At 48.2% G+C, this 25,229-nt stretch overlaps 1 protein-coding gene across 9 annotated transcripts; it reads right to left on the bottom strand.

The window, feature by feature from the left end:
• Positions 1-690: 690 nt before the first annotated feature.
• Positions 691-23,797, bottom strand: ZDHHC1 (zDHHC palmitoyltransferase 1). 9 transcript variants are annotated; one of them, XM_075433888.1, is made up of 12 exons: positions 23,685-23,797; positions 20,700-20,918; positions 18,101-18,276; positions 17,358-17,459; positions 16,352-16,476; positions 15,863-16,021; positions 12,271-12,368; positions 6,034-6,119; positions 5,308-5,401; positions 4,214-4,322; positions 3,278-3,849; positions 691-1,083 (listed from the first exon to the last, which is right to left on the bottom strand). In XM_075433888.1, the coding sequence occupies exons 2-11, from the start codon at positions 20,916-20,918 to the stop codon at positions 3,314-3,316; spliced, it is 1,704 nt and encodes a 567-aa protein (XP_075290003.1). In that variant the 5' UTR covers positions 23,685-23,797; the 3' UTR covers positions 691-1,083; positions 3,278-3,313. The 9 variants fall into 9 exon arrangements, with proteins under 9 accessions (XP_075290003.1, XP_075290002.1, XP_075290006.1 ...); XM_075433887.1 differs by having other exon boundaries at positions 691-1,175; XM_075433891.1 differs by lacking the exon at positions 20,700-20,918 and adding an exon at positions 18,561-18,677 and having other exon boundaries at positions 691-3,849; positions 18,101-18,209.
• Between the last annotated feature and the right edge of the window lie 1,432 nt (positions 23,798-25,229).

A 25,229-nucleotide genomic window follows, 5' to 3' on the forward strand; every position in this document is an offset into this window, starting at 1 on the left:
CTGCCTGCCGCCAGCGAGGCTCCCGAGAGGCTCCCGTCCTGCTGGCGCCTGGCTCTTCGCTCAGCACCTGGCTGCCCCACTGCACCGACAAGGCACCGCACATTTCGCAGCCTTGATTTATTCTGCCTCCTCCAGCACTCGGTGCAGTGGAGAACATGCTCCATGTCTCAGCTGGAGGCGGCAGAAGGAAGTCTTCCCTACCTCCCAGGTCAGGGTCCCAAGGCATCCTGCCGGCCTCCAACAAAAAGTGTGGGCTCCCATTCCTTGTGGAGAAGCCTGCGGGGCACAACCAGTACAGCCCAGCAGCGTATGGGGCTCTGCACTGGTTGTCAGGGCCTCTGGGGGCAGAGACCCTTCTCAGGTGGGTCCCCGAAGGGCGCAGCAGCCTTTCTGCAGCCTGGGGCGCAGCTGGGCCGGCCTCCTCGCTGCGGTGCTCGCCCTGACGCAGCACAGGACCCAGGCTGGAGTTAGGTGCCTCCTGGAGAGAGTGGTCTACCCCCTGCCCCAGGGAAGGCAGTCCCACCTGACACCCACTGGGTGCTACGGAGAGGGGACCGCTGTCAGCCCCACACAGGTTAAGGGGCTAAGCCCAGCTGGGACATCAAGGGCACGGGGAAAAGTTGGGGGACCATCAGCTGGGCAGATAATTAACGACTGCAAAAAAGGAGGAAACTATTTAGCAAAGGGCATAGAAAATTTTATTGTGGACAGAGCTGCGAAAGAGCTCCATACAGGACTCTGGGACAGGTTCTGTGTGGACAAAGGAGAAGAAAACAACATGGGAGCTGCGCAGGGGAACCTGCCGGAGAGAAATTACCAGTGCCTTCCAGGTGGAAGGAAACCCCCGAGCCCAGCATCACTGCAGGGTGTCGTTCTCTTGGAGGACAGCAGACACGAGGAGAAAGAACTGGACTGGGATCCGTCAGTGATCAGGCCCCCTGGCCTCTGCAGACAAGCAGTGCCAGGTCTGCTGGTCCACAAGGGTTGGTCCCACAGGGGCCTGCTTTTCCACAGGGCCACGCTGCCAGCGGGTACCAAGGCAAGCTGCAAGGAGCGTGACCACAGGCCAAGCCTTCCTGTGAACTGAAGCACAATGACTTCAATGGCTACATGAGACTTCACTTCTGCTGATCAGCGGCTCACATAATTTGATGAAGAGTCAAGGCTCCTCATTCCTGGAGTCAGAAATCAGACAACAGAGAAGGATGGTGAGACAGCCCTTTAAAGCAGCCTGAAGTCAGTGATCATCTCTCTGCTGCCTTGCTAGAATTTCCTGAGGACCGTCTCAGGCAGTGCTCAGCCTGCACAGTCCTGTCCCCGAGCCACACTCACCCCATCAACCCGTCAGCAAAGGGAGGACTCTCCTACCCCAGCTTCAGCTCTGCAAGGACCATGGGTTTCCAGGAGCAGCTGCGGCACTTTGCCTTCTCCCTGAAGGCAAGCCCTACTCGAAATGCTGGCTGCAGGAGCACCATGCAGCGTGGTGTCGGCCAGGTGATAGTGCTGGGGTGCTTCCTGAGGGAGCTGGGCCAGCTACCGGTGTTCGGGCATGCTCCTGGAGCGGGCTGAGGCTTTTGACAGACAGCAGGCACCTTCCGCCTCTCTCTGCTGAAGGGAGCTCTCCAGAAGGAAAACTGCCTGGTCCCAAAGCTCCAGGAGAAGTGGCTTTGAGTGGACCTCAGAGCAGCACAGGAGCCAGCGTGAACACTGAGATGATGGGCAATAAGAGGGCTGCGAAGTGCGTACATCAAAGCTGGGAGCCCAGCCTGCCTGCCCCACGTTGGCCGTGCCCAAAGAGTGTTTGTCCCCAGATTACCCTGTCCTGTTCTGAAGCGCTTCTGATGAACGCTCGCAGACGGAGCTAGGCGAGGGGAGCAACAGCTTAGCTTGACCCACACAGCACCCTGCTTTCTCTTGTCCTTCCCTAACCTGCACCCACCATAGTCTGGAGAAAGGGCTGGCTGTGGTTTCCACGCGTCAAAACATTTGGTGATGAAGACTTCCCAGGCTTTCTCCTCTCTGCTGGGGCACCTCCATGTTCACAGACGCCAGCAGCGTGCAGCTCTGGGGGCCTGGCCAGAAACGGAGCAAGCGGCCATGCCAGCCACTGCCGCACCGGGGACGCAGGGGCTGCGCAGGCACTGCGGCCGCCGAGTGACAGATCGTGTCAGGCACATCCCTGCCGGTGGCAAGGCAATCGGGATGCGTGCGGAGCTGCTACCCCAGGCTCTGAGGTTAGTCGGCTGCTGGGCAGATCCCCGCTTGCTGGCAGCTCCAGTCAGGAACTGGGAATGGGGCATGATGCCGGAGGAAGGCAGGAGGGCAGGGAAAGCCGAGGTGCTGCAGCGCAGCGTACAGACAGCTCTCTGCTTCTCACCACCAGCACAGGGTGCTGTGACTCGAGGCACTGGCTACGTACTGCGGGATTTCTCCGCGCTACAGAGACTCCAGGCCTGGCTGTGGACTAACGTGTATCTGGCAGCCCAGGGAACGGAAGGGTTTCAGGTCCTGCTGCGTCCCAGAGTTTCTGATGTGAAAGCTGCCCTGCAGGGCACCCCAGGCTGCTGGGAAGGTGGAGCAGGTCGAACTACACTGCCTTACAGAGCACATACTGGTGAACCCGGCTTGAGGGCACAGAGTGGAAAGTGGCATAGGCACAGGGCAATCCTAAGGGCAATCCCTGACCACCTGCCGAAGTCCCTGCGCATGAGCCAACGACTGACAGGGTGTAGGCAGATGGGGAATTCAGTTTTCCGGGTGCGGGGAACAGCAGAGATGTAGCCTTGTTCTTCCCCGCACACTCTCCCAGAGAGCCACTGCAGCAGCAGCGTGCGGAGGGCCAGGAGGGTACGGCCCTCGCCTACCGAACGCACTCGAGTTCTCTCTAGCAACGCGCCTGCCTCAGGGTTGCCACCTATCCAAGACCAGAAACGTCTTGCTGCGGTCTGATGGCAAGCACACAGCGTGTGGACAAGCCCCTCAGCACTCTACGGAGTACTAACGCTGCAGTCCCTCACCAGCAGCAGCCCTGGGCACATCCCTATCAGGGGAGACCATTTCCCCTTGCCAAGGAGAGCGGAACGGGGCTCAGGGGCACTCCTGGCTTAGGAAGAGGCAGCAGCCAGCAACAGCGATGCAGCGGGGTTTTTACTGCCGCTCAGCTAGTTCTGCTGGGAGATGGACAGCATCAGGCAAAGGGACGCCGCTACCTCCAGGCAAAAGATGAGCCACTGGAGTCATGATCTTTGAACAGCAACACTCAGATAGAACCTCTCACCTTGTCCCCAAAGGCTATGGCTTTGGAAAGCTGACACTAGGCCGCTGTGGTGTCTGTCCTTACGTCCTTAAAGCACGGATCATGTCTGCCCTCGTGCTGCTTGCTGGTGCATTTTCTGTGGTGTGGCTCAGATGTGCTCGCACTGGGCTGGGGCTGAGAGACATGAGGTTCTCCACTGGTCTTACTGACAAACACAGCAGGAACCTTAGAAAAAAGTTCCAGGTTTCGTTCCACGGCTCTGTCTTGCTGGCAGCTTTTCCTTTTTACCTTGTGCCCACAATACAGACTCTTCTGCCTGTCGCCTCTGGGATTGTCTCTGGACAAGGGATAGTGTTGATTGTTGTTTGAGTTATTCTTAGGAGGCCTATGAAGGGCTGTGCTCCCAAGGCGAGTCTGAGCCACAGGAATTTCGTCCGTGGACTCGGCGGACTCAGAGCGACAGTCAGCTGGGGGTCCCGCCGCCTGGACGAGGCCGATGCTGCTGAGGGGCACAGCAGCTCTCAGAGGAAACGCTGGCACCAAGAAACGAAGGCTGTGGGGAGACGAGGTGGCAGCAGCCATGGCTGGCAACTCTGCAGATGGAGAGAAAGGGAGAAGAAAGCTTAAGGAGAGAGAGAGAGCGAGAGAGAGGGATCCCTCACGCCCATAAAGACATCAACAAGCCCAGGAATGATACGGCTGATCCACTAGTGTTAAAGAAAACCATACCTACATTTATGCAAAATTAGATATGAAAATGTACAACATCCTACACTCAGCAGCGCACCCAAGTCTGATAATTCTAGAGTATCTCCAAGCACTCAGAAACACTCACTTTCCCTTCTTAAGCAAGTTAACCTTCTGCCAGCACTGGGTTTTCACAGCACACTTCATTTCTGCATGCCAGCAACCAGAAATCCAGTCCAGAAGCAGAGAAGCTGACTGGTGTGCTCTCACCTGACTGGAGATCTGGGAAAGAGGGCCAAGGTCTAGCATGTGTTTTAGATCTGCTGTCCATTGCTGAGGAAGAGGTTTTATGCATCTTCTTTCTTCTTTTTTTCTGTCGCTGTGAAAGCAAGTGGCGCAAGAGAAGGGAAGTCACTTCATCAGCCCAAAGTAATGAGACAGACAGGTTTTTAAATTGCTACCTCTTTTTAATTCCTCCTGTTTTTAATATTGAGCATTAGATATGACCAAAGTCCAAGAATATTTTATAGTTGGAGTTACTAAAAAGCAATGCTAGAGAGTAGGTATTCAACGAACACAGACATTATCTGCATACGGTAATTCTCTGTGTGTAGGTGCCTTTAAGCTGTTATCTCATACAGCTGGAGGATGTATGAGACACCAGTGGGCAAATGCATCCGTAGGACCAAACTAGACGAGGGGACCAAAAGTCACACAGCACAGGACATGGCAAGAAGGAGATAGCTCTCCTCCGAAATACAAGTGCGGTTGAAAAGGAATTTTTCTTATCATCTAGACGACCAGACTTCGATTAATAAGCTTGGAGAAAAGGGGGAGAGCACCACCACCTGTCATTTCAGCAAGCAGGGAGGGCATCTGGATGTAGATATGCGAATATGAAGAATGCAGAAAACTTGACTTTGGACAGCTGTTTCATACACCCCACCTTCATATCCACACACACCACCTTTCCCTGGGCACATCCTTTAACATCCATATCTGAATGTACAAGCTGTCAGATTTTGCTCCACAGAAACATGCAGAGCATCAACAAAGTAGTACAGATAGTCACCGAACTGCACCGGAGCAGCAAGACACGGCATTACAGCTGTGTTACAGCTGAGCTGCAAGTCTGCGAGGGAACTGCAGAATATATCCGATCACCTGTGTGAGCTGAGACAGGGGAGTATCGCTTGGACGCAGAGACCGCAGGGCACAGCCAACCTGCAGACACAGGCTGAGGACGGGGAGAGCATGTGCACGAAGGAAGTAACTCCGGCCCGCGCCAGAGCAAGCCTGTACCCACGCAAGTGGGTGAATCGCCAGCCCTGCGGGTTACGGCATGCAGCAAGCCTCCTGCTTACCTGAGGAGGGACCGCAAAGTGAAGAGATGGGAGGTCAGGGGAGGAGCTCTGCTCAGGGTCAGCTTCGCCACTGCGGACATAGAGCTTCGAAAAGCTGAAACACACGGCAGATACAGCTTTGAAAAGCTAAACCACATGGCAGATACACAAGATGATTCCCTCAGACACGACTCAACTCTGATGCCTGCTTTGCTTGCACACACACATCAGCCTGAGCGCAGCATCCCTCGCCTTGCACAGCATTCCCAGCAAAATGGCAGGGTAACTTCTCCCGCGCAACTGTGCAGAACGCAAAGGGCTTCCTCTCCCTCCCCCCAGAGACATGAGTTAACAGGCAAGGATTAATTAAGAGACAAGGGTGGTGTTTTCCCATGAGTGCTTGCCTGTGTTATAAACTTTGTTGTTGTGATTCATCCTTCCACAACATGAAATCATATAACTATATTGAGCTCAATACAGGAATTACAGGAGAAGTCAGGCAGCTTTAAAATAAAACAGCCTAAACAGAGTATTCTAGGAAAGATATTTTCTGAGGGGAGGGGAGTCAAGTACTCCTGCAGGTATTTACTCTCCTGAAACTCAAAGGTTTCACCATGCCTTGGTCAAAACGTTGGTGCTCCCTACGCTCCTAAATACTTTTGTCTTAAGGTTCATCAGTGACTCTGGTGACAATTTCCCATTCACCACACACGCTGCTGAGAGACTCCTATCTGTGACTTTACTCACCCCTTTCCTGAAGTTACAGTTGAGAATTCCTCTACTTGAATAGCAGGGTCTGTATAGCCAGGGTTACTTGGAAAAAAGTCTGCTTCCTGAAAAACAATAATAATTAAAAAAAAGAATTAACTTTTTCAGACCAATATGAACATAGAGTGGAGAAGAGGCATTTTCACTACCAGAGACATCTTTTTCCTCCTTCCTCAGCCACATGCCAGACATTTTCTGTCTTTACAGCTAGCACAGCTGAAACTCAGCAGGATTCTGCTGCTTAAGAAGATGGAAAACCAAGAGAGAGACAATTAGTAGCCCCTGATTCATTTAGTCCAGCCATATTTCATGCGAGTCAAAATTAAATCAGAGCATACTTACAAAGACTGGCTTAATGATTTCTTGGGACCACATTCAAAAGCAGTGAATGTAAAAAACTTCTTTTAAATTCAAAACGAAGGTAAGGAAAATGAAAGCATTCAACATACAGCAAAAACATCAAAATATTTTCTGTTTCTTGTGTGAATCCTCTCTGGCTAATAACAGTGCTCTTTTTTAAACAGAACGCGATAGACTGCTCATTTGCCTCAGGTGTAGAGGAACCCAAAATAATGCCATCCTGAACTTTAAAATTGCGTGCTTTCATAAACATACAAGAAGATTCAACGAATAAACCTCCTAAATCCAAGTGTCTGCATTACAGCAAAGGGCTCCCAGTTCTCCCTCCAAAGGACACAGGTAAGATGGTCAGAGTACCAAGTGATGCAGGGTATGAAGCTCGTTGTCAAAAAGGACACACTGTGCTCAGTAGAACCTTGACACTACTTTTCAGGTGCTCTTAAACTCGTAGAATTAGCAAGACAACTTCCTCTTAAACATTTCAGTGTGCAGTGGTTACAAAGACATGCACACATTTTGAGGCAACTTCTAGGCGGCAAACACGGGGGGATTTCAAATGCGATAGGCATCAGCTTTCACAAAAGCTTGAACAAGCTCATGAAGACCTCTTTGTCTGAACAGCCTGATCAGCAAATTTGAGAAAATGAAGTCAAAGTTGGATGTCCCACAAACGGGTTCCTGAGAGACCCAGGGCCTCTGCGCTTCCGCAGGCTGATAAACAATCGACAGAAGAGCAGAACAGCGAGGTGAAGTCTGGGGATGATACTCCCTTATGTAAGGCAATCAAAATGAAAGCCAACCGCAAAGCGCTGCAGAAGATTCTTCCCATATTGAATTATGGGGTGATAAAATGGCACACAAAAATCAATATTGCTAGATGTAAAGATGCCAAGTGATGCATGTGGGAAAAGCAATGTGAACTTCACACATGAAGCAACGGTCTCTGAACTAGACAAGAATTCATGGGGCTGCACATTCAGTGGCAGCCAAGAAATCATTTCAGCTGATAGGAATGCAAAGCAAAGGCATAAAAAAAGAAAGCTGAAAATAGTTTCATCTTATGGAATGAATTCATCGGCACCCTGGACACTGGATCCTCTGTAGTGTTCCAGCATCTTCCCTCCACAGAAGAACTGGAAGAAGGTACAGAGCAGAGCGACAGGTCCAAGGAAAGGTACGGAGCAGTTTCTGTGCAAGAAACAGCTAACGGGCCATGGCTCTTCAGCCAGCAGAGGCAACACTCAGGGCAGATACAAATGGAGAAAGCAGATGGGGAATAATTGTGTACCATCTCTCCAACACAACATTTAGGGAGCATCAAACGAAAAAAATCAGCTGGTCGTTTTAAAGAAAACAGAAGAAAGGCTAAATTTTTGACACAGCATGGAACTGAGCTGTAGCACTCACTGCCAGAGGATGCTGCAGGGGCTAAATGTTACACGGATTCAAGAAGAAATGAGCAAAGCTTGTGTGAGGAACCAGTAAATACAAAGTCGTTTGAAGGTCTGTGCTCCAGCAGCCCCGAACACATATTGCCAAGTGCTGGGAGAGGGTACTGGGGACTACAGCTCCTGCCCTCTTTCTCGGCATCCACAACCAGCCAGTGCCAGAGCCAGCGCGCTCACTGGTCTGATCAGCTTTGGCCAGCCTTCTTTACACACCAAAAGAGATACTTCCAAAACTACTAGCTGCTTTTCAACATCTTGGCATCAACATCTAGAGTCTCAGTACTCATGTAACTGCTAGATAAGAGAGCTGCCAAACTGGAAAGACTTCAGCCTTTTGTAACATGCTCTGAGTTTAATTGGTCTTGTAAATTAAAAAAATAGGTGGGAAGGAATTTGCAGCTGTTTTATAGGTGGTAACATGAAATTTGAAGGGATTTGGTTTAGCAATCCCAAACATTAGAACTTTCTGACTCGAGAATTATGCTGTTTGGGGCCATTATAGGCAGGGCTTATCCCAGTGCAGGATTAATAATCTGCAGAGATTGACCACATGTGTTTCAGAGCTTGTAACTCAAGTCAGATCATTGCTCAGTATCGACTGAACACCAAGCGTACATTAAAGTTTCCTCAGATCTCCTTGGGAACCAAATTCTGAACGTTTACGTTCAAGACGCATGCGCCTGAGTCACAAACGAAGGAGCTCAGACACCATCTCGTGTCACGGTAAGCATACGGGCAGGGAGAAGTAGGTCTTTCCAGAGGAAAACACACCATGGCTGAAACGAGCTGCAGAAGGAGACAGCCTTGTAGGACTATGCACAGTAACTGAAAACCATCAGGACTCACTGTCCACAGCGTACAAGCAGGGCTGCAGGACTGGTATTTCAAAGGAGATTAATAAATGATACATCTTGAGAGTATCACAAACAACTCTTTCCAAGCAGGGAATGAAAGAGCTTCTTAAAATCCATTTTGTTCGTGTCAGCCTTCTATAAATTATGTATAACCAAAGCAGCCACATAAAAGAAAGCAAACCATTAGAGCTGACTAAATGGAAGAAGACTTGATCAGTAGTAGATACAATGTTCTCCCAGAGTGACAAAAAGCTATAATCACAGCGCAGAGTCCCAGCCTCCCTCTGCTCCCACAGCTGCTGGCAGGACAGCCAGTGTCCTTCAGCTGTGACAGCGAGACAAATCGACCCTTTCCAGTGGGGTTGTCAGGATTCAGCTCTAACTCTTGCTGAACACAGACTGCTAAACCGACAGACCGCCCAAGTTCACTGCAAACCCTGGTCATGCTCAGACCTTCTCTAGAGGCTGAATGCCAACTGTGTCCGCCCCAAGATTCACGGTTACAACTCCAGGATGAAACCAGCTCCCTTGCCTAATGGGGCTGCTCTTCATACACCTCAGTGACAGCCAGCGCACGAAATGTTGTCTGGCTGGAGGGGAGGCAGAACTGGACAGGAAAAAGTAGTCCTTGTCCTAGGGAAAGTGGGTCTGTTGCAGGTGTTGAGGTTGAGAGTGAAGACTAGGTGCATCTTAACCAGACATTGGAAGGGAGAAGCAATGCTGAAAATGTGAGGGAAGCTGAGTAAAATCCATGTTGATTATTTAAAATCAACCTCATGAACCTGAATCAGTGTCCAAAGCAAGTTCAAAGCTTTAGGAACGTGAAAAAAATCACATCCCAGCTGGCCTGACAATGAAAGCCTGCTCCCTGCTATGGACGCAGTTACGCATTAAAGCATCGGGTTTGGTTTAGTTTATATTTCTTTGGACTGCTATGCAACTGCCTACAGAAAAACCTGTTACTTGCACACTCTGCTCTGGGTGCAGTAACGGAGGCAAAGGCTGTACACATCCAACTGTTCTGCATTTTTTGTGACATCTGAACCACTCAAGTGTGCAAAACTAGGGCCTTTACTTTGTGCATGTGCTGAGAAGGATTTTACAAGCACAGAAGAATCCTTTAACCTGAACAAGAATCCTTTAACCTGGGCATAGCCGAAGACTCAGCCACAGACAAACACGGGAAACTGAAGCCAAAACCAACACGCAAGCCTGAATAAGGCTCAAAAACAAGGATTAAAGGGGACATGCATATTGCTTCTTACTTCCTCAAGTGAATGAACAGTTAAGACAAAAGTGGGAAGAGGATGATTTCCATTTTATGCTTGCAACATCCTGGATCAATTACAAAGGGTTTCTGTGTTCAAGCTAAAGAAGGCTGTAGTCAACAGAGCTTACAAAAGGCAAGTTACTCCTACTCCAGTCTATTTGTTTGTGTTTATCTCTGGTTGCTATGTAAGAAACAAGGAAAATCTGGTGGGTTAACATTTTTCTTAACAATGTTACTGGGCATCATCCAGTCTTTCTTGTTCCCCAAGGTACTAACTGTAGTCCTGAAACACAGAACTCCTTTTCACCCTGCTTCTTCCAGGCTGCTTCAAATTAACCATATTCATATGTATCTAGATAAGCACCACCACAGACAGAACTTCACTGAATGGCTGCATCCCAAATGCACACACACACAGAGGCCACCCTCGTTCAGATATATTTTCAGTATCAACCAGAATTCAGTAACTAGGAAATGATCAGAAATAATGCTTTATTATTGTTTTAATTTTCATGGTAAGCAAACCTCTAACGAGACAAAGTGCCAAATATTTTTGTTGTTATGGAAACCTCTGCTTAAACTGAAAGTTCAGCTTTTCCAAGGCAGTAAAAAAAGGTATATGAAAAGCTGGAGCTTCCATATCCTACAGAAAGGGAATTGGCTCGCTTACCCCTTTGCTTTGACAGGGAAAAACGACAAATGAGTCCAGAAAGACCCCAGTATCTCTACACAGAATACCTGGATGAAGTTTGGATTTAATTAATTTCTTATGAAATATAACACTGGTTGTACAGTAGGTAACTTACTTGCATAAGGCTAAACTGAGTTACATGGCCTTGCAGAATCACAGAATAATTTAGACTAGGAAGAATTTCTGGAAGTTTCTAGTCTGACCTCCTGTCAAAGCCAGTACAAAATTTGTCCGGTCAAATTTTGAGCAACTCCAGGGACAGAGCTGCCTTGCAGGAAAACAAATTACACTGAACCTCTCAAATTGTAGCGGAATATATATGCCACTGCAGAGTGTAACAGCATTAAAGAGCTTGTAAGAACTCTTTCTACAGATCAACACCATGGTAATCACAAGGACCCTTATTGCTACGTAGACTAAATTAAAAGAAAAGCAGATATCTGGGTCATTTCTGAACATGACTGGTGTCCTCTTCCCTTTCAAGATGGTTAAACTCTTTGGTATTATTGGCTGCTCGATGATTAGCCCCAGTTTCTCCAGCCTTATAGCCTGTCTCGCTTTCATTCATGACCTGCTGTATCATTCACGTAAGCCAGCAAGATGTGCGTTGCCACCGAAACAGACAGTCCTGTCCTTTCCAGCGACAGCACCCTTTCCACTCTTCAGTCACCCTCGTTCGTGCTGACACAGGCATTCATGTGACTGCTGGGTGAAGCAAGCAGGAGGGGGAGCTGGGCCAGCTAAACACAAGCTTAACTATTATTTTAATAAAGTTTATTCTTACCCAGATGAGTTCCCCCATCCTGTTCAGCGGAGGCTACAAGGATGGTGAGGGGACTGGAGCATCTCCACTACGAGGAGAGGTTGAGGGAACTGGGCTTGTTCAGCCTGAAGAAGAGAAGGCTGCGAGGGGACCTTATAAATGCCTACAAATATCTGAAGGGTGGGTGTCAGGAGGATGGGGCCAAGCTCTTTTCAGTGGTGCCCAGTGACAGGACAAGGGGCAATGGGCACAAACTGAGGCACAGGAAGTTCCGTCTGAACATGAGGAAGAACTTCTTCCCTCTGAGGGTGACGGAGCACTGGAACAGGCTGCCCAGGGAGGTTGTGGAGTCTCCTTCTCAGGAGATATTCAAGACCCGCCTGGACAAGATCCTGTGCAGCCTGCTGTAGGTGACCCTGCTTCGGCAGGGGGGTTGGACTAGATAACCCACAGAGGTCCCTTCCAACCCCTACTATTCTGTGATTCTGTGATTCTGTGATTCTGTTCACTGCATGACTGTAACGAACAGCTGCACTGGCCAAAGAGAATAGATAGTGCAGGGCTCAAAACAAGTGGTGGAGGAACAGAGTGGGTGGGACTGATTCCTTTGAAAGCAGTACTCCCTTCTGCCCGAAGTGTTCACCAGATTACAGGCTTTACACGCTCTCACATCCTACCCAACTCCACCAAAGTACCTCTCAAGTCTTATCTTTAGCAACCGCCTCTAAAATTTGAAGCTTGCAGAAGTGAAGCAAACTTTACACTGCGGACAAGCAAGGCTGTTTTTGAGAATGGACTGAAAGTTCAGCGAGTACCTGACTGGGTCTCACCTGGGAGGGACAAGACTCCAGTTGCTTGTCTACCTCTTTCGCCTCTTGCTGGGGACGCTGCTGCACGATGTACTCGTACGTAGTCAGCTTGTTCCACACTGGGAGGAAAGAAAGACAGCTGTCAGCACGGGAAAGGCCACCACCTATTAGACTTATACAAACAGTCTAAATAACTATACAACCAAATAGTGATTATAAACACGAAGAGACTGATACTCTTAAGCCAAAAGTACCTTTGCACCGTGCATCTTACTATATTCTTTATTGCCATCATCACACTTTCTCATAGTCCCACTATTCTTCTGAAGCCTCACATACACGGTACAGCCTCCTACACTGCAGTAATTTGTTCAGCTAATTTCAGAGCAAATCTATTATTCATACCCAGTAAGGGACAGATCTGCATCGTACAGAAAGCTCAGTGAGTAGTCAGAAGGTGTGTGATGCTAAATGGAGAAAAGAAATTCAGCATGTTAGTGTGTCCCACAGAGGAGATTGAGACACTTCATGTCCAAAACAGTGAGCATCAAATGCCCACCTTGCCTGGTGCCAAATAGACATGTTCAGAGTTTACATGTGCCTGAGTTTATGTGCTCTTCAGGACGTACACACACAAACACATCTGCTTCTACGAGTGACCAAACGCATGTGACGTTTCTGAGCAGCTTGGTTTCTTCACGAGACCCAATATGTTATGAGGACCCAAAACTCAGACATTCCTACCATAACGACCCTGTTACGGTAAATATTTTTAGAGCACAAAACCCAGAAATGGATGCTGAAGGTTTTCGGTGGACAGCCTGGTAGTCGTTCTTCCTCTTTACAGTAGCATAGTACTTGAAGCAGACAGCCACGATACGGGACATCCAGACCAAAATCCTTCCTCCGCCTGAAGACATTTGTATCGGTGATAACTTACCCCCTCAAAACCAGAACCTAAACACAGGACTACTTCACAGGGAAGTGGAGAAGATCGGAGGAGAAGGTGTCCCTCCTGTTAAAGCAATGACCTTATGAAGAAATAAGAATTCAAGACCCATTTGGCCAGGAAGACAGAGCATAAAAATGAATGCGAGTCTGCAGCCAAGCGATTAGTGAGTGCACGTAACAGGGACAGCGCAGGTCCTGGCAACTGCTCCTAGAATGGTACCATATGCTTTATTTGAGAAACAGACTATGGCTTCATAAACAAAGTGCTATAAACCATTTTTAATTTAGAGTGCATTGGTTTCTGAATACTTCACAGCGCAACTTTTAAAATATTTTAATAGAGCTATTTGGTTAAAAAATACTGCATTTGTCTGGCCAGATAAGACTGCAGCACATACTGTGAAACATACAACCATAGCTTGTGCAGAGCCCCACATCCTTTCCTGTGCTCCCTTCCTACATTCCCTACTGTTTTTTCCTTTTTGTTCTGCTTACTATTGGCCTCTCAGTATTGAAGAGAAAAAAATGTCCTCCCTCCAAACCCAGAAGTGTCATGCTTCACTGAACGTCGCTAGAACTGAGTCTCAGTCAAGACGGGTAATTTTGAATACACAGACCTACTATTTTGAGAATAACCTACCTCCTTCCTTCTGAGTGATGGCAGTGAGTAATTAAAATCAGGACAGTAATTCTAAAAATTTCACTGTTCTTGTAACACAGCTAGATTCTAAAGTTTTATAGTCATACATGATTAAAGACAGTCTTTTATACGTGAAACTTAAAGGCAAGACTACTAAGAGGGGTGCTATTTTCTTCCTGTAATTTAACTATGGCAAAAAAAAGGTTCATGAATAAATATTCATGAACAGTAATTATTTTTTTTATTGGTAAACTGTATTTCTAGTCCTGCAAGGGCTTACACAGTTCATTCCAACACTGTCTACCTTAAAGCATTCAGATGAGAATATTAACAATTACAGGTGTGAAATAAGAGGAATTTAAACTAGACGTCCTTTTTCTGCCTCCCCGAATCCCCGTTGTAAGGGTAGCCCATACTCATACATAACACACAATAGAGGCTTCTATATGGTAACACCGCTCCTTTTAAGCAAGGACTTATACACCACACTTCCGCACAACCGGAACCAGTTTCAGCAGGGTATCAGATTTTAATGTAATAAAATGTCAATAAAAATTAACCATAATTGAATTCTGTTTCCATGTAAATCATAAAGACTTAAAATTGGGTCAGGTATAAAAGTTAATTTGCCTCAAAATTTATTCTGAAAGAGGGAAAACAATCACCCCAACACAACAGCAACAAAAAAAAAAAACCCCAAATCCGGATTAGCACCGGTGCCACTCCTGCACGTTTCCGTCTGACAAGAGAGAGCAAGCCTTTACTCAAGGAGGGAGCACCCTCTTGTGGAAACTGTACACAGAGACAGGCTGAATACTGCTCAGTAGTAAACCGAACAATCCTTTCTTATTCATTCAGAAGAAATCTTCCTGGAGTGGCCCCAGCTTTGCTATGTTTTCAGTCGTTCTACAGTACTAGATCGACCTTTGAAGTCTCCAGGCATCACCATTAACCCAGCCAAGTCAACTTTCAATCCCACCCAGAAAGCTAAATCACAGCATGATCAAATTCAAGCTAAGCTCAAAGAGGACGTAAAAGCAAAACAACGGTCAGTGATCTCCCTGCCTGTAACGTTAATGCCAGCTGAGGAACGCTCACCCATCAAACCCTACACTTCAGCGCTGCAGCTGTTTTGCTTCTGGAGCTGTGCTGGTTTGTGCTGACCTAGTTTGTGTTGGCATCTGCATTGCTGTTAACCGACAGCCTCAAAATCCATCCAAGGGTCCTCTGTAACTGTCATCCTCATTTCTCTTCCACCACATCTCTTCTTCCCTAGTTCTGGCACCACTGCCTACTGCAAGTGTAAGAGCTTTTCTCATCATGACTTGCATCAGGCAGCCAAAGAGCATTGGCTTCGTTTAAGACCATGGCTGAAAAAAGGTTTTTGATGCCCATCTGTACACAAACAAACGTAAATATCCCTTTCTGAGAGAGCAACAAGCAGGAGATCTAATGAGAAGCCTTTCTGAAAACCTCTTCCCCTGCATTCCACAAGTCTTTTTGTGTCGATATGGTACAACTTCCATAAAGGGGCCCTGCCCCAGACGTCAGGCCTCCTATTAGAAATGTAGATCAATACTCTCCACATTTCTCTAGGGTAACAGAGAAACACACTCTCTCATGCAACAGAAGTACTGGGGAGCACAGTGAAGAGGCTCACAAAAGCCCGTATGCGGAGCCAGTCTGCATCTGCCATTGCTGGCACTGAGCTGGAACCAGTTCATCCCACCTGGCCTCTCTACTGCTCTCCCACGTGCCTTCAGTTCCAGGACAACACAGCTTAGATACATGAATGCACAGGCCCACCGCAAGCCCCACATTGCACATGCACTGATAAGCCTACCCGGTACTGGGGTAAAGTCAGAAGGACAACATCAAACCCTAATTTTCTACCTTTTCAGTGGCAATCTCGCACAATGTGGGTGTATTTGTGGCACGGGTGAACGCACACTGAATGCAGACTGAGCAGAAGCAGCTAAGAGAAAATGAAATGGTGAAGCAGATGAGGAACACAACACCTACTGAGATAGATGTGGAAGGTCAAGAGGTGGCCTAGCAGGATCACGGTCATTAGACTCAGAAGAATAAAAATCCCCACCGTGACCAAAACGGCAGCTGCCGGAGTCTCAACAGGAGCTGCGGGAAGAAACACAAACCAGCGGTCCGTGTGGTTCCTCAGAGCTGTAAAACAAAAAGAGTTGGAGGTAAGTAGATTGTCCAGGTATTAAACATCTCTAACTAATACTAAATACTGCTAACTCAAAAGTAGCTGCAGACCCATTATGCACTGGAGGCCTAAGAAGTCCGGTGTCTGCAAGGCCTTTAGGAAGAGCAGTTGGCTCTGGAAGGAAAGACATTCCATCCAGCTGAGCACAGATATGCTTGCAGAAGTATAAAATCGAAGGAGTAAGGAACAGAGCTCCTCCTCAGTGGGAGGGCCCACAGAATCCAAGCCCATATCAAGATTTGCTGGCTGATTCACAGGATGCTCAGCTGAAGCACTGCTAGTACCATCAAAGTGCCGGTCAGAGCGAAGCATCATGGGGTCAACGAAGAACTCCACGAAGACGTAGCACGCGACAAGCAGCAGAAGCCCGAGGCCCAGAATGGCAGACAGCACGCTATTCAGGAAGACCCTGCCAAGAAGGTGAGAAGTCTGAGTGGCTTCAACATCACACAGATGATTCAAAATCCCAGCCTCTAATAGAGACGGTGATAGAGACAGCTATCCCAAATGCCTGTGACGCTTCCTTACGCTTGTGATAGAGACTGGTTAACAGTCTTACTGCTGATCTGTTACCCTGATGGGCTAAACTGGGGCCCTTTAGAGCAACCACGGTTACAAAACAGGCAAGTATATCTAGGACAGACAAAGAGCTCCCTGCACAAAACCGGAAAGAAGTGTAACATGGCACCCAGCTGTAACAACCCTTTGTTTTCCACGTGGTTCTAGTGCAGGAAAGTAAACTGAGAAGCAATAATCAGCGACAGCCTCCTTATTCTTCATCTTAAGCCTGGCACAGATTAGAGGTGCCCATACACTGCTGTAACTCCTGCCAATTGACAAGCCGCGTAGGGAAGGCATGCAACCCGGATGCAGGTTGTTCCAGAGACAGGAACAGCACCGCCACGGTTCTATTCCCACTCCAGCTCTCAGAAGCATTAAGGACACCCAATTCATATCCCATAAGCTTTTCCTAATATCAAATAAGATGATTATGTTCTCTGTTTTGATTCATAGATGTGCAGCTACAAAATTCTAAGTGTAGGAGTTTTATCCCTGGTTATCTGAATGTCATAACCAGGAGTTTTATCCCTGGTCATCTGAATGTCATAACCATGCATGCATTTTCCATCTAGTTTTCTCACGGCTGATTTTATTCAGCTGGGGTCAGACAGAAAAGTGGTTCTGTGTGGCTGAGTACAGACCGGGCTGAGATGCAGGAGAACCCTGGAAAGAGAAGGGTTGACCTTACTGATGCAGTGTCATGCTCCTGCCACAATGCCAGGCTCTTACCAGTAATTCCTCTCTCCCACGCAGTTGTTGAGCCATTTGCAGTGGTGATCAAAGCCACACACACACTTGTTGCAAGTTCCACAGTGCTTTGACTTGGCACTCCTGCCAAAGAAAGGGTGATGTTAGCCCAGCAGCACGAGTTCATCACAGTGACTTTCCAGTAACACAAATACAGGGGAATACAGCAGCAGAGATCCTGGTAAAAGAAAATCTTCCACATCATGAATACTTCAATACCCAGACACACTGACCGTATCGTCCATCGTTGGACTACAATCCCAAACACTGCAAAATCTGCCTTTTCAATGCCCTGCGTGATATCTAATTTGGAGATCACTGATTTCTTATTTGAAACCCTTCAGCAATTCGACAAAGCCCAATCTCTGAGAATGTCTGCCCTCCGAGCATTTCCTGCTACCGTGTCAGCATCTAGCCGGACACCAGCACACACACACAAGTTACACGTCATCAGGTCAAACACCAACATCCAGATAACACGGAACGGTATGGTCCTCTCCACACAACATATGAGCAATTAAATAAAACCCAGAACCACGTGTACTGTGCACATTGTACAGCGGGCACCTACCCAACCAGCTGAGCCCTGCCACAGGAGGAAGTTTCACTCGTGCTTTGGAGCTTCAGGGGCTCAGTTTTAATCTCACAGTCTAACATTAAAGACTAACGGTGAAGCATAATGGTGAAGAAGACAGAATAGCAGAAGGAAAAGAGAAGATACTTACACATCTACATCACAGACATGGCAATGGCGATTTTCAATGACATGTGCATGTTGGTTACGACTGAAGGTGGCCAGAGGCCCTAGATAGTTTTTTTCACGCACATTTGCATCTGCAGGATCAATGGAGACTGCAGTAAGATGAACAACTAAATGGTAGATAAAACACACTCCTGGACACTGAAGTACACAGTTAAGGATTGTAGGAGTGATTTAACGCATTTATTTTTATCCCTAACACACAAAGCTCACAAAGATGCAAAATATACAGCTTAGAATTAGAAATCACTGTATAACTGATTGCAGCACATTAATCTGAGCTTTACTAATGGAGACAGTTGTGCTGTAATAAAGCGGAAAAAGATAACTAAGCCTACAGGAATAACCCTCCTTATTACATACCACTCTGCCTCACAGAAACATCCTTCCCAGCACCGGAGTTTTTAAAAATTACCTTTACTTACCAGAATCTGACCCCATGTGCAGACTGCTGGCATAGGTCCATGTTTCTTAGTATGCACAGACTCCTTGGAAAGGAACGGTCAGTTAAGGCCGTGCACATGCCCCTTCACAAGACCAAACTTCCAAGAAAGAAAAAGAAAAAGTCACATCGAGGGACTAATACTGATCATCTTGCTTTCCTTTTCCTTACTCAGCACCCCAAGCAAGAGGATCACCCCTTCAAAGTAGGCTCCTACACAATTTACAGGCAGTATCCAGGATTTGTCATTGTTCCTTGAAATATTACCTGCTTGGATTCTTACTTCTAAAAACCATAGCAAGTCAGAGCAAATACGCTTTAGCAGTACTTTTGATCACACACTTGACGTAACTGCCGACACTTGGAAAGAATATACAAATATGTCAGAATATACTAACACAAAGCAGCAACCCTGCACGTCTGCAGCACCACTGTGCTCGAGAGTTTGCTTCTCAACATACTGCAACGAAATGTGCATGCATGCGAAAATTAACCTTCCGGTTCATTCGTTATACAGCCAGATGTGCCCGCCGCTGATCATGCTAAGGCCTACTGAAAACAGAGCAGTGTAGTAAGGAAAAAAAGGAGGTCTTTGAGGGGTCTAGCTGACTGGAGCTCTGCTGACTGGCGTAGCAGAACAGGAAGGGATCTGCCTTTGACACAAGAGAGACATTAGTGCTATATTAACTGGTAGTAAAACTTTGGGATACGTTGATCTGTTGAATTAGAGTGACTTTAGATGGAGTTACAAAGGTATTTGGTAGACAAATTCATGAGGTTTGAACCGTGATAATACCAAGGATTTGGGTAAGATAAGCAGACCTGAGACCACTGCGAACTAATGAGATTAATGCCTAAATCACACAGGTATAACTGAAACAATGATAAGGAAAAGCCTCCCAAAGATATCAAAGGCTCCATGAACAGACATAAATCAGACGTATAAATGATGTATGTGTGCATCCCATCTCTTCAGAACTTTTCCCAAGAGTGTCTCTATAAGATTTCTTGATTACCTGGTGCTGCTAAGAAAGCACTAAGTGGCACTGAGCCGCTCAGTCAATTTTATTCTCGCCAAGGTGTTACTGGAGAGATGACAAAAGCAAACACTTGCTCACAAATCATAAACCCTCACCAGCTTGTTAGGTACTAAATTCAGATCTCAGGGTACCCTCTTCCAGTCTGCCACTCCCCAGACAATCTAGTCCACCAGGAGCCAGGGCCTGGCCTTGAGGAAACCCGTTCCCTGGGCGCAGGTGACAGTACAAGATAGCACTGGGAGCACTGGGATTGCTCCCCAGCACGCCCCATCTCCAGTCCCTCCCCACCCCAGCTACCGGAGCAGCAAGCGCGCACAGCTCTAGGGAGGTGGGTTGAGGACAGGAGGTGCAAAACGCATCAGGCTGGGCCGAGTTCAGCTTTCCTGGGCAGCACACAAGACAAGATGCCTTCACAGTAGAAGCACCTCATCTTCTGATACTGCCCACATTTAGAAGACAGTTAGATGTGTGTTAAACTGCTGCTCGAGACTGTCCCACAGCAGACCTCTCCTCTGAAGTGCACACTACACCACCTTGTATTTCTCTCACAGATTTCTCACAGAGGAGAACGGAGGGCCCTGGGAGAAGACCAACTGCCAGCTATCACAAGCAACCACGCCGTATAACCATAAACATTGACAGCTGCCATTCCAGACTCATTCAGTCAGCACAGGGAGGTGTAGCCGCCCATCGCCGCAAGGCTGTTTCAGAAGGGGCTTTTTTAGTAGGACTTCCCTCAAACCCTGCAGCACACTTGTAGAAGAGTAACATAAAGCAAAGGAGACACATTGGCAGAAGTAGACAGCAGAAGAGCCTCAGCGGCAAAGGTAGTAACCTTAACAGAGACTGATAAAGGAGCCAAGCAGAACATTAGTGACCTACCTAAAGCTGAAGGGCAGAGAGGATCTCAAAATAACCGTTTTTCATAGACAGGAGAAGATGGAAGATTATGGTTATAGTTCAGAAAAAGATTCTGGCTCAGTTGCTTTCTCTTACACTTTCCATTCTACCTAATAACTGTTTTTAAAAAATCCCACTGTGAGTTTATTACAGTCCATGTGCTCCTCTTGACCAAAGGATACGATATAGCCAGCGGGCAGCCAGTGGCGGGGCAGGAGAGGAACCAGGATTCCAAAGCCAACCAGCGCAAAGAAGAGGCACAGCAACCAGGCAGTAATCTGGAAAAGGTGCAGGGGCCAGCTCCAGCCATTCCTTCGAGCGCGTTGGACCTGCACCTCAGCAACAGCTTCACCCAAGTTCTCTGGAGCTGTCTTATTAGGAGGTTTATTGCAGATATTCATCTACAGAAATCAAAAATGGAAAACAAAAAATATGTAATACAAAAATCTTGTGACTGAGCCCAGTCCTGGAGATATGCTCCAAGGTGGACAGCAAGTTGGAGAGACTAAAACGACGACACGTCTGAGGAGAGACTTCTCTCCGCACAGAGGTTTTGTGATCGATAGTAACAAAATGGAAAAAACAATTACACACTCTAAAAGCAAGCGGTGGTATCTGCGTGAAACAACAACACCCTAGCCTTTCAGCTAAGGGAAACTTGCAGGTCTTGCCAGTCTTTGAATGGATCTAGACCTAAGCTGAGTAAAAAGAGCAAAGAGGGTATTTTGGTGGCAGCATGGACACCAGAGTATGATGGGGTCTGGTTCACGTAAGAACACTGTTATGGATGACGGCAGAACAAATGCTTTCACCTGTCTCAGATGCGCCACGTTTTCCTTCCAGCTAGTGCAGAGAAGTGTGGTGAGAGCGGATGGCCCCGATGGAGGACGTGGGCTGGAACCACAATTTAGTGCTACACAGCATCCAAGAAAACAGAGACTCCTTTGTCAGCAACAAAGGAAGTGGAAAGACTAGAAACTGAAAAAGTGAACTGATAATTTAATGCCAGAAAGGCGAAAAGAAGCAGGAGTTACTCCACAACACAAGTATTAAGCAGACTGTTGCTAGAGGAACAGAACCTAAAGTCCTGTATACAGGACATCCACGCAGGACGCAGCTTGATTACTCAGCTGTCCTACAATGTCTGGACTCCTGGCAGAAGAAAGCCAGATTTAACCGCAAAGATGAGTTACGAACCATAACCTGGAAGGTTATCGATGTTTATGATTTCTGTTTGCACAACAGCTATGAGCTCAGAAGCAATTTCTACTTATTTCAGTTTGTGTTGGATTATTAGTTGCTGCTCTTTGCTTGCCATGGAGCCAGGATGAGCTTTTAACAACAGAGAGTTGGGTTGCTCTGCTTCACGGAAAACCTGGGTGTAACAAATACTAGGGAGTAAGTACAATACCAGGTGGCATTGCAAAACCAGCACGAGGAAGTTCTGCGGGACCTGAGCTGACTTGAGGTACCTCTGCACCATGCTCGCTGTTCCTCACTAACTAAAGCAGGTGTTCAATTAACATCTAACAGGGATAAGCAACTTGAGTCAGCCTGATTAACTTGCACATGAGCTTGCTGAAAGAAAAGGAGGAGGTCTCTAGCTCACTTGCTGTATTTTTAATACTGGTTCCAGTACCAGAAAAATGCCGAAGGGCTGGAAGACAGCAAGCATGCCAAGGTGCCAAAGGAGCGAGCAGAATGATTCAGAGCTTGGTTCACCAATGGTCCTGCCTCAGTCCCAGGCAAAGGGCTGGAAAAGTCTTTTGGGGTCAACTGGTAGAGAAGTTGTGGGTAAGAATACAAAAGAATGTAACCTACACTCATTGGCACAGTCTTAGCGACAAGCAGGCTGGAAAAAAAATCCCTAACTTCAGACTTGGAAGAAACAGCAGCATCTGCCTGCATTCCTACTTTAAATTGCCACATGGAAACTGGCTCATCAACGATGAGAAATAGTTATTAATCACGTGACACCATTCTCATTAGGTTGTTGAAAACTCGCTTGCGCATCACTTTGAGCCAGCTGTTACCAAACCCGCTCAGATTATTTTAAGAAACTCCCAGGTTTCTTCTTTCTCCTCATAGAAGCCTGGCCTGGGGAGCTAGGCCCACCCAGACCCTGGAACCCCCGTTTTGCTGCAAGATTTTGCTGGGTTTTAACACCGAATGGTTTTAACACAGTGCTGTTTAGCATCAAAAATTTTGCTACAATTCCACAGAAATTTGTACGTGGTGAACTATGACTAAAGCGTAGCATAAGCTCCCTCCTCGCTGACAGATCCCTAAACTGCAGCCGTCCCACAGCAGCGTCTGCCTGGTAATAGGAAGGAAGGGAAAGGCAGGCAGGCAGAAAGGCAGGAAGCCGCCTGTAATGCTTTGCCTGTCCCATTTCAGGAGTGAAGTTCCTTTTGCCTTTCCCCTACAACTTGAGGGCTTCTCTTGCAGCTGAGGTCCTGATTATCCACAGGACCCAGCACAGCAGGGTTAGAAGGGACCTCTGTGGGTCACCCAGTCCAACCCCTGCCGAAGCAGGGTCACCCAGAGCAGGCTGAACAGCACCGCATCCAGGCGGGTCTGGAATATCTTCAGAGAAGGAGACTCCACAACCTCCCTGGGCAGCCTGGGCCGGGGCTCCGTCACCCTCAGAGGGAAGAAGTTCTTCCTCCTGTTCAGCTGGAACTTCCTCTGCTGCAGTTTGTGCCCACTGCCCCTTGTCCTGTCGCAGGGCATCACTGAAAAGAGTTTGGTCCCATCCTCCTGACACCCACCCTGCAGATATTTGTAGGCTTTTCTAAGGTCCCCTCTCAGCCTTCTCTTTTTCAGGCCATCTCCAGTATCCAGAGATACGGGTGAAAAATATAGCCGTGTGTGAAGAGACCTGCGGACAAAGCCTCTCCCCTTCCCGGACGCCCCGCACCCCTCTCTACCCAGCTACAGAAAACCCTAAAAACAAAGAGCAGGGGGTGAAGTCACCGTCAGAGCTCCTGGGAGTCACCAGGTTCTCCCCTCCGGGCTGGGCAGCGGCAGGGACCGGCTCTGGGCCACCGGCACCTCCGGCCCCCGGGGGGCCGGGCCGGGCCGGGCGAGGGCCGTCCCGGGCAGCCGCGCTGCGAAAGCCCCCGTCAGACCCGTTCCTCCGGTTCACGCCACCGCCCGTTCCTCACCTTCTCCCCGCCGAGGGGGTAGTGAGCGGCCCTGTACCCGCCTCATCCCCCCGGACGGGAACGGGGCCTCCGGCTGAGGCCGACGCGGCGGCTCCAGGCCGCTGGGCCCGTCGCCATGGCGACGGCCGGGGCTACGGTGGGGCGCAGGGGACAAACAACCCCGGGCGCGAAGGCGGCCGTGGGCGAGGGGAAGGCGAGAGGCCTCGCTCTTCATGGACCTGGGTGTGGGGTCCTCGTTGGGCCCGCAGGCCCCAGGCCCGGGGCCTGCGGACCCAGCGAGGACCCCACACCCGGGGGGGATCTTCAGGCCCGGCCAGGGCTTCATTCCCGAAAGCCCATCCGCTGCAGGCCCCGGCTTGCCTTTCCCTCCATCACCCCAAACCCAGCCGCTGCTGGTAACGCCGGGCATGTTTTTATGGAAACACCCCGGATTCTGCAAGCTGCCGGGGCTGGGGAGCGGGCGGTGAGAGGACGGGGGAGCCTGACATCTTGCTCCCTGGCAGCCGTTAGGAAAATTCCCTTCCCTAACTGTCACATCAACCAGGCTTCATTGTGTGAAAACGTATTTGCTTCATTAATATACATATATTAGTCATTAATATGCATATATGATTCATTAATATATATGATTTATTAATATATATTGTTAACATACATGTATGAATTATTAATATACATATATTAGTTATTAATATGCATATGTGATTCATTCGTATACATATGTGATTCATTAACATACAGATGTGATTCGTTAATATACATATATTAGTTCAGATCCTACGCCGCGACGCATCAAGGTAGCGGAATTTTATGGGAGATCTTCCTTATCCTTCGTGCTTATGTAAAAGAAACAAAGGGACCAAACAGCCATGGAAATGAGGGCTTTGCTTCTTCTAGAGCCGTCCACGAAGGGTGAAGGATACCCTGGGTCAACTGAGGTCGCATCCCAGCCCTTCCAGCATGGCCTGGAAAGCCTGGCAGCGTCGTGTGGCAGCATAGATTGGTGGCTCCAGGGATAGCCGGGTCAATAGACAAGTAGGAGGAACCCTGAATAAATATTGTTGCTTCACGAAGCTTTGCAGTGATCAGCGATCGGTAGCGTGGGTGGTGGTGATTCGTCAAGCCGTGTTGTGCCTGGAGGTTCAGAGGGCAGGAGAAACCTGCGCAAAACCACATCACAGAATCCCAGCATGTTGGGGGTTGGAAGGGACCTCTGTGGGTCTCCCAGTCCAACCCCCTGCCAAAGCAGGGTCACCCAGAGCAGGCTGCACAGGACCGCGTCCAGGCGGGGTTTGGATATCTCCAGAGAAGGTGACTCCACAACCTCCCTGGGCAGCCTGTGCCAGGGCTCCATCACCCTCAGAGGGAAGAAGTTCTTCCTTATGTTCAGACAGAACTTCCTCTGCTTCAGTTTGTGCCCATTGCCCCTTGTCCTGTCACTGGGCACCACTGAAAAGAGTCTGGCCTCGTCCTCCTGACACCCACCCTGCAGATATTTGTAGGCATTTCTAAGGTCCCCTCTCAGCCTTCTCTTCCTCAGGCTGA

Source organism: Opisthocomus hoazin, chromosome 12, assembly GCF_030867145.1.
Source record: "Opisthocomus hoazin isolate bOpiHoa1 chromosome 12, bOpiHoa1.hap1, whole genome shotgun sequence".
NCBI lineage: Eukaryota > Metazoa > Chordata > Aves > Opisthocomiformes > Opisthocomidae > Opisthocomus > Opisthocomus hoazin.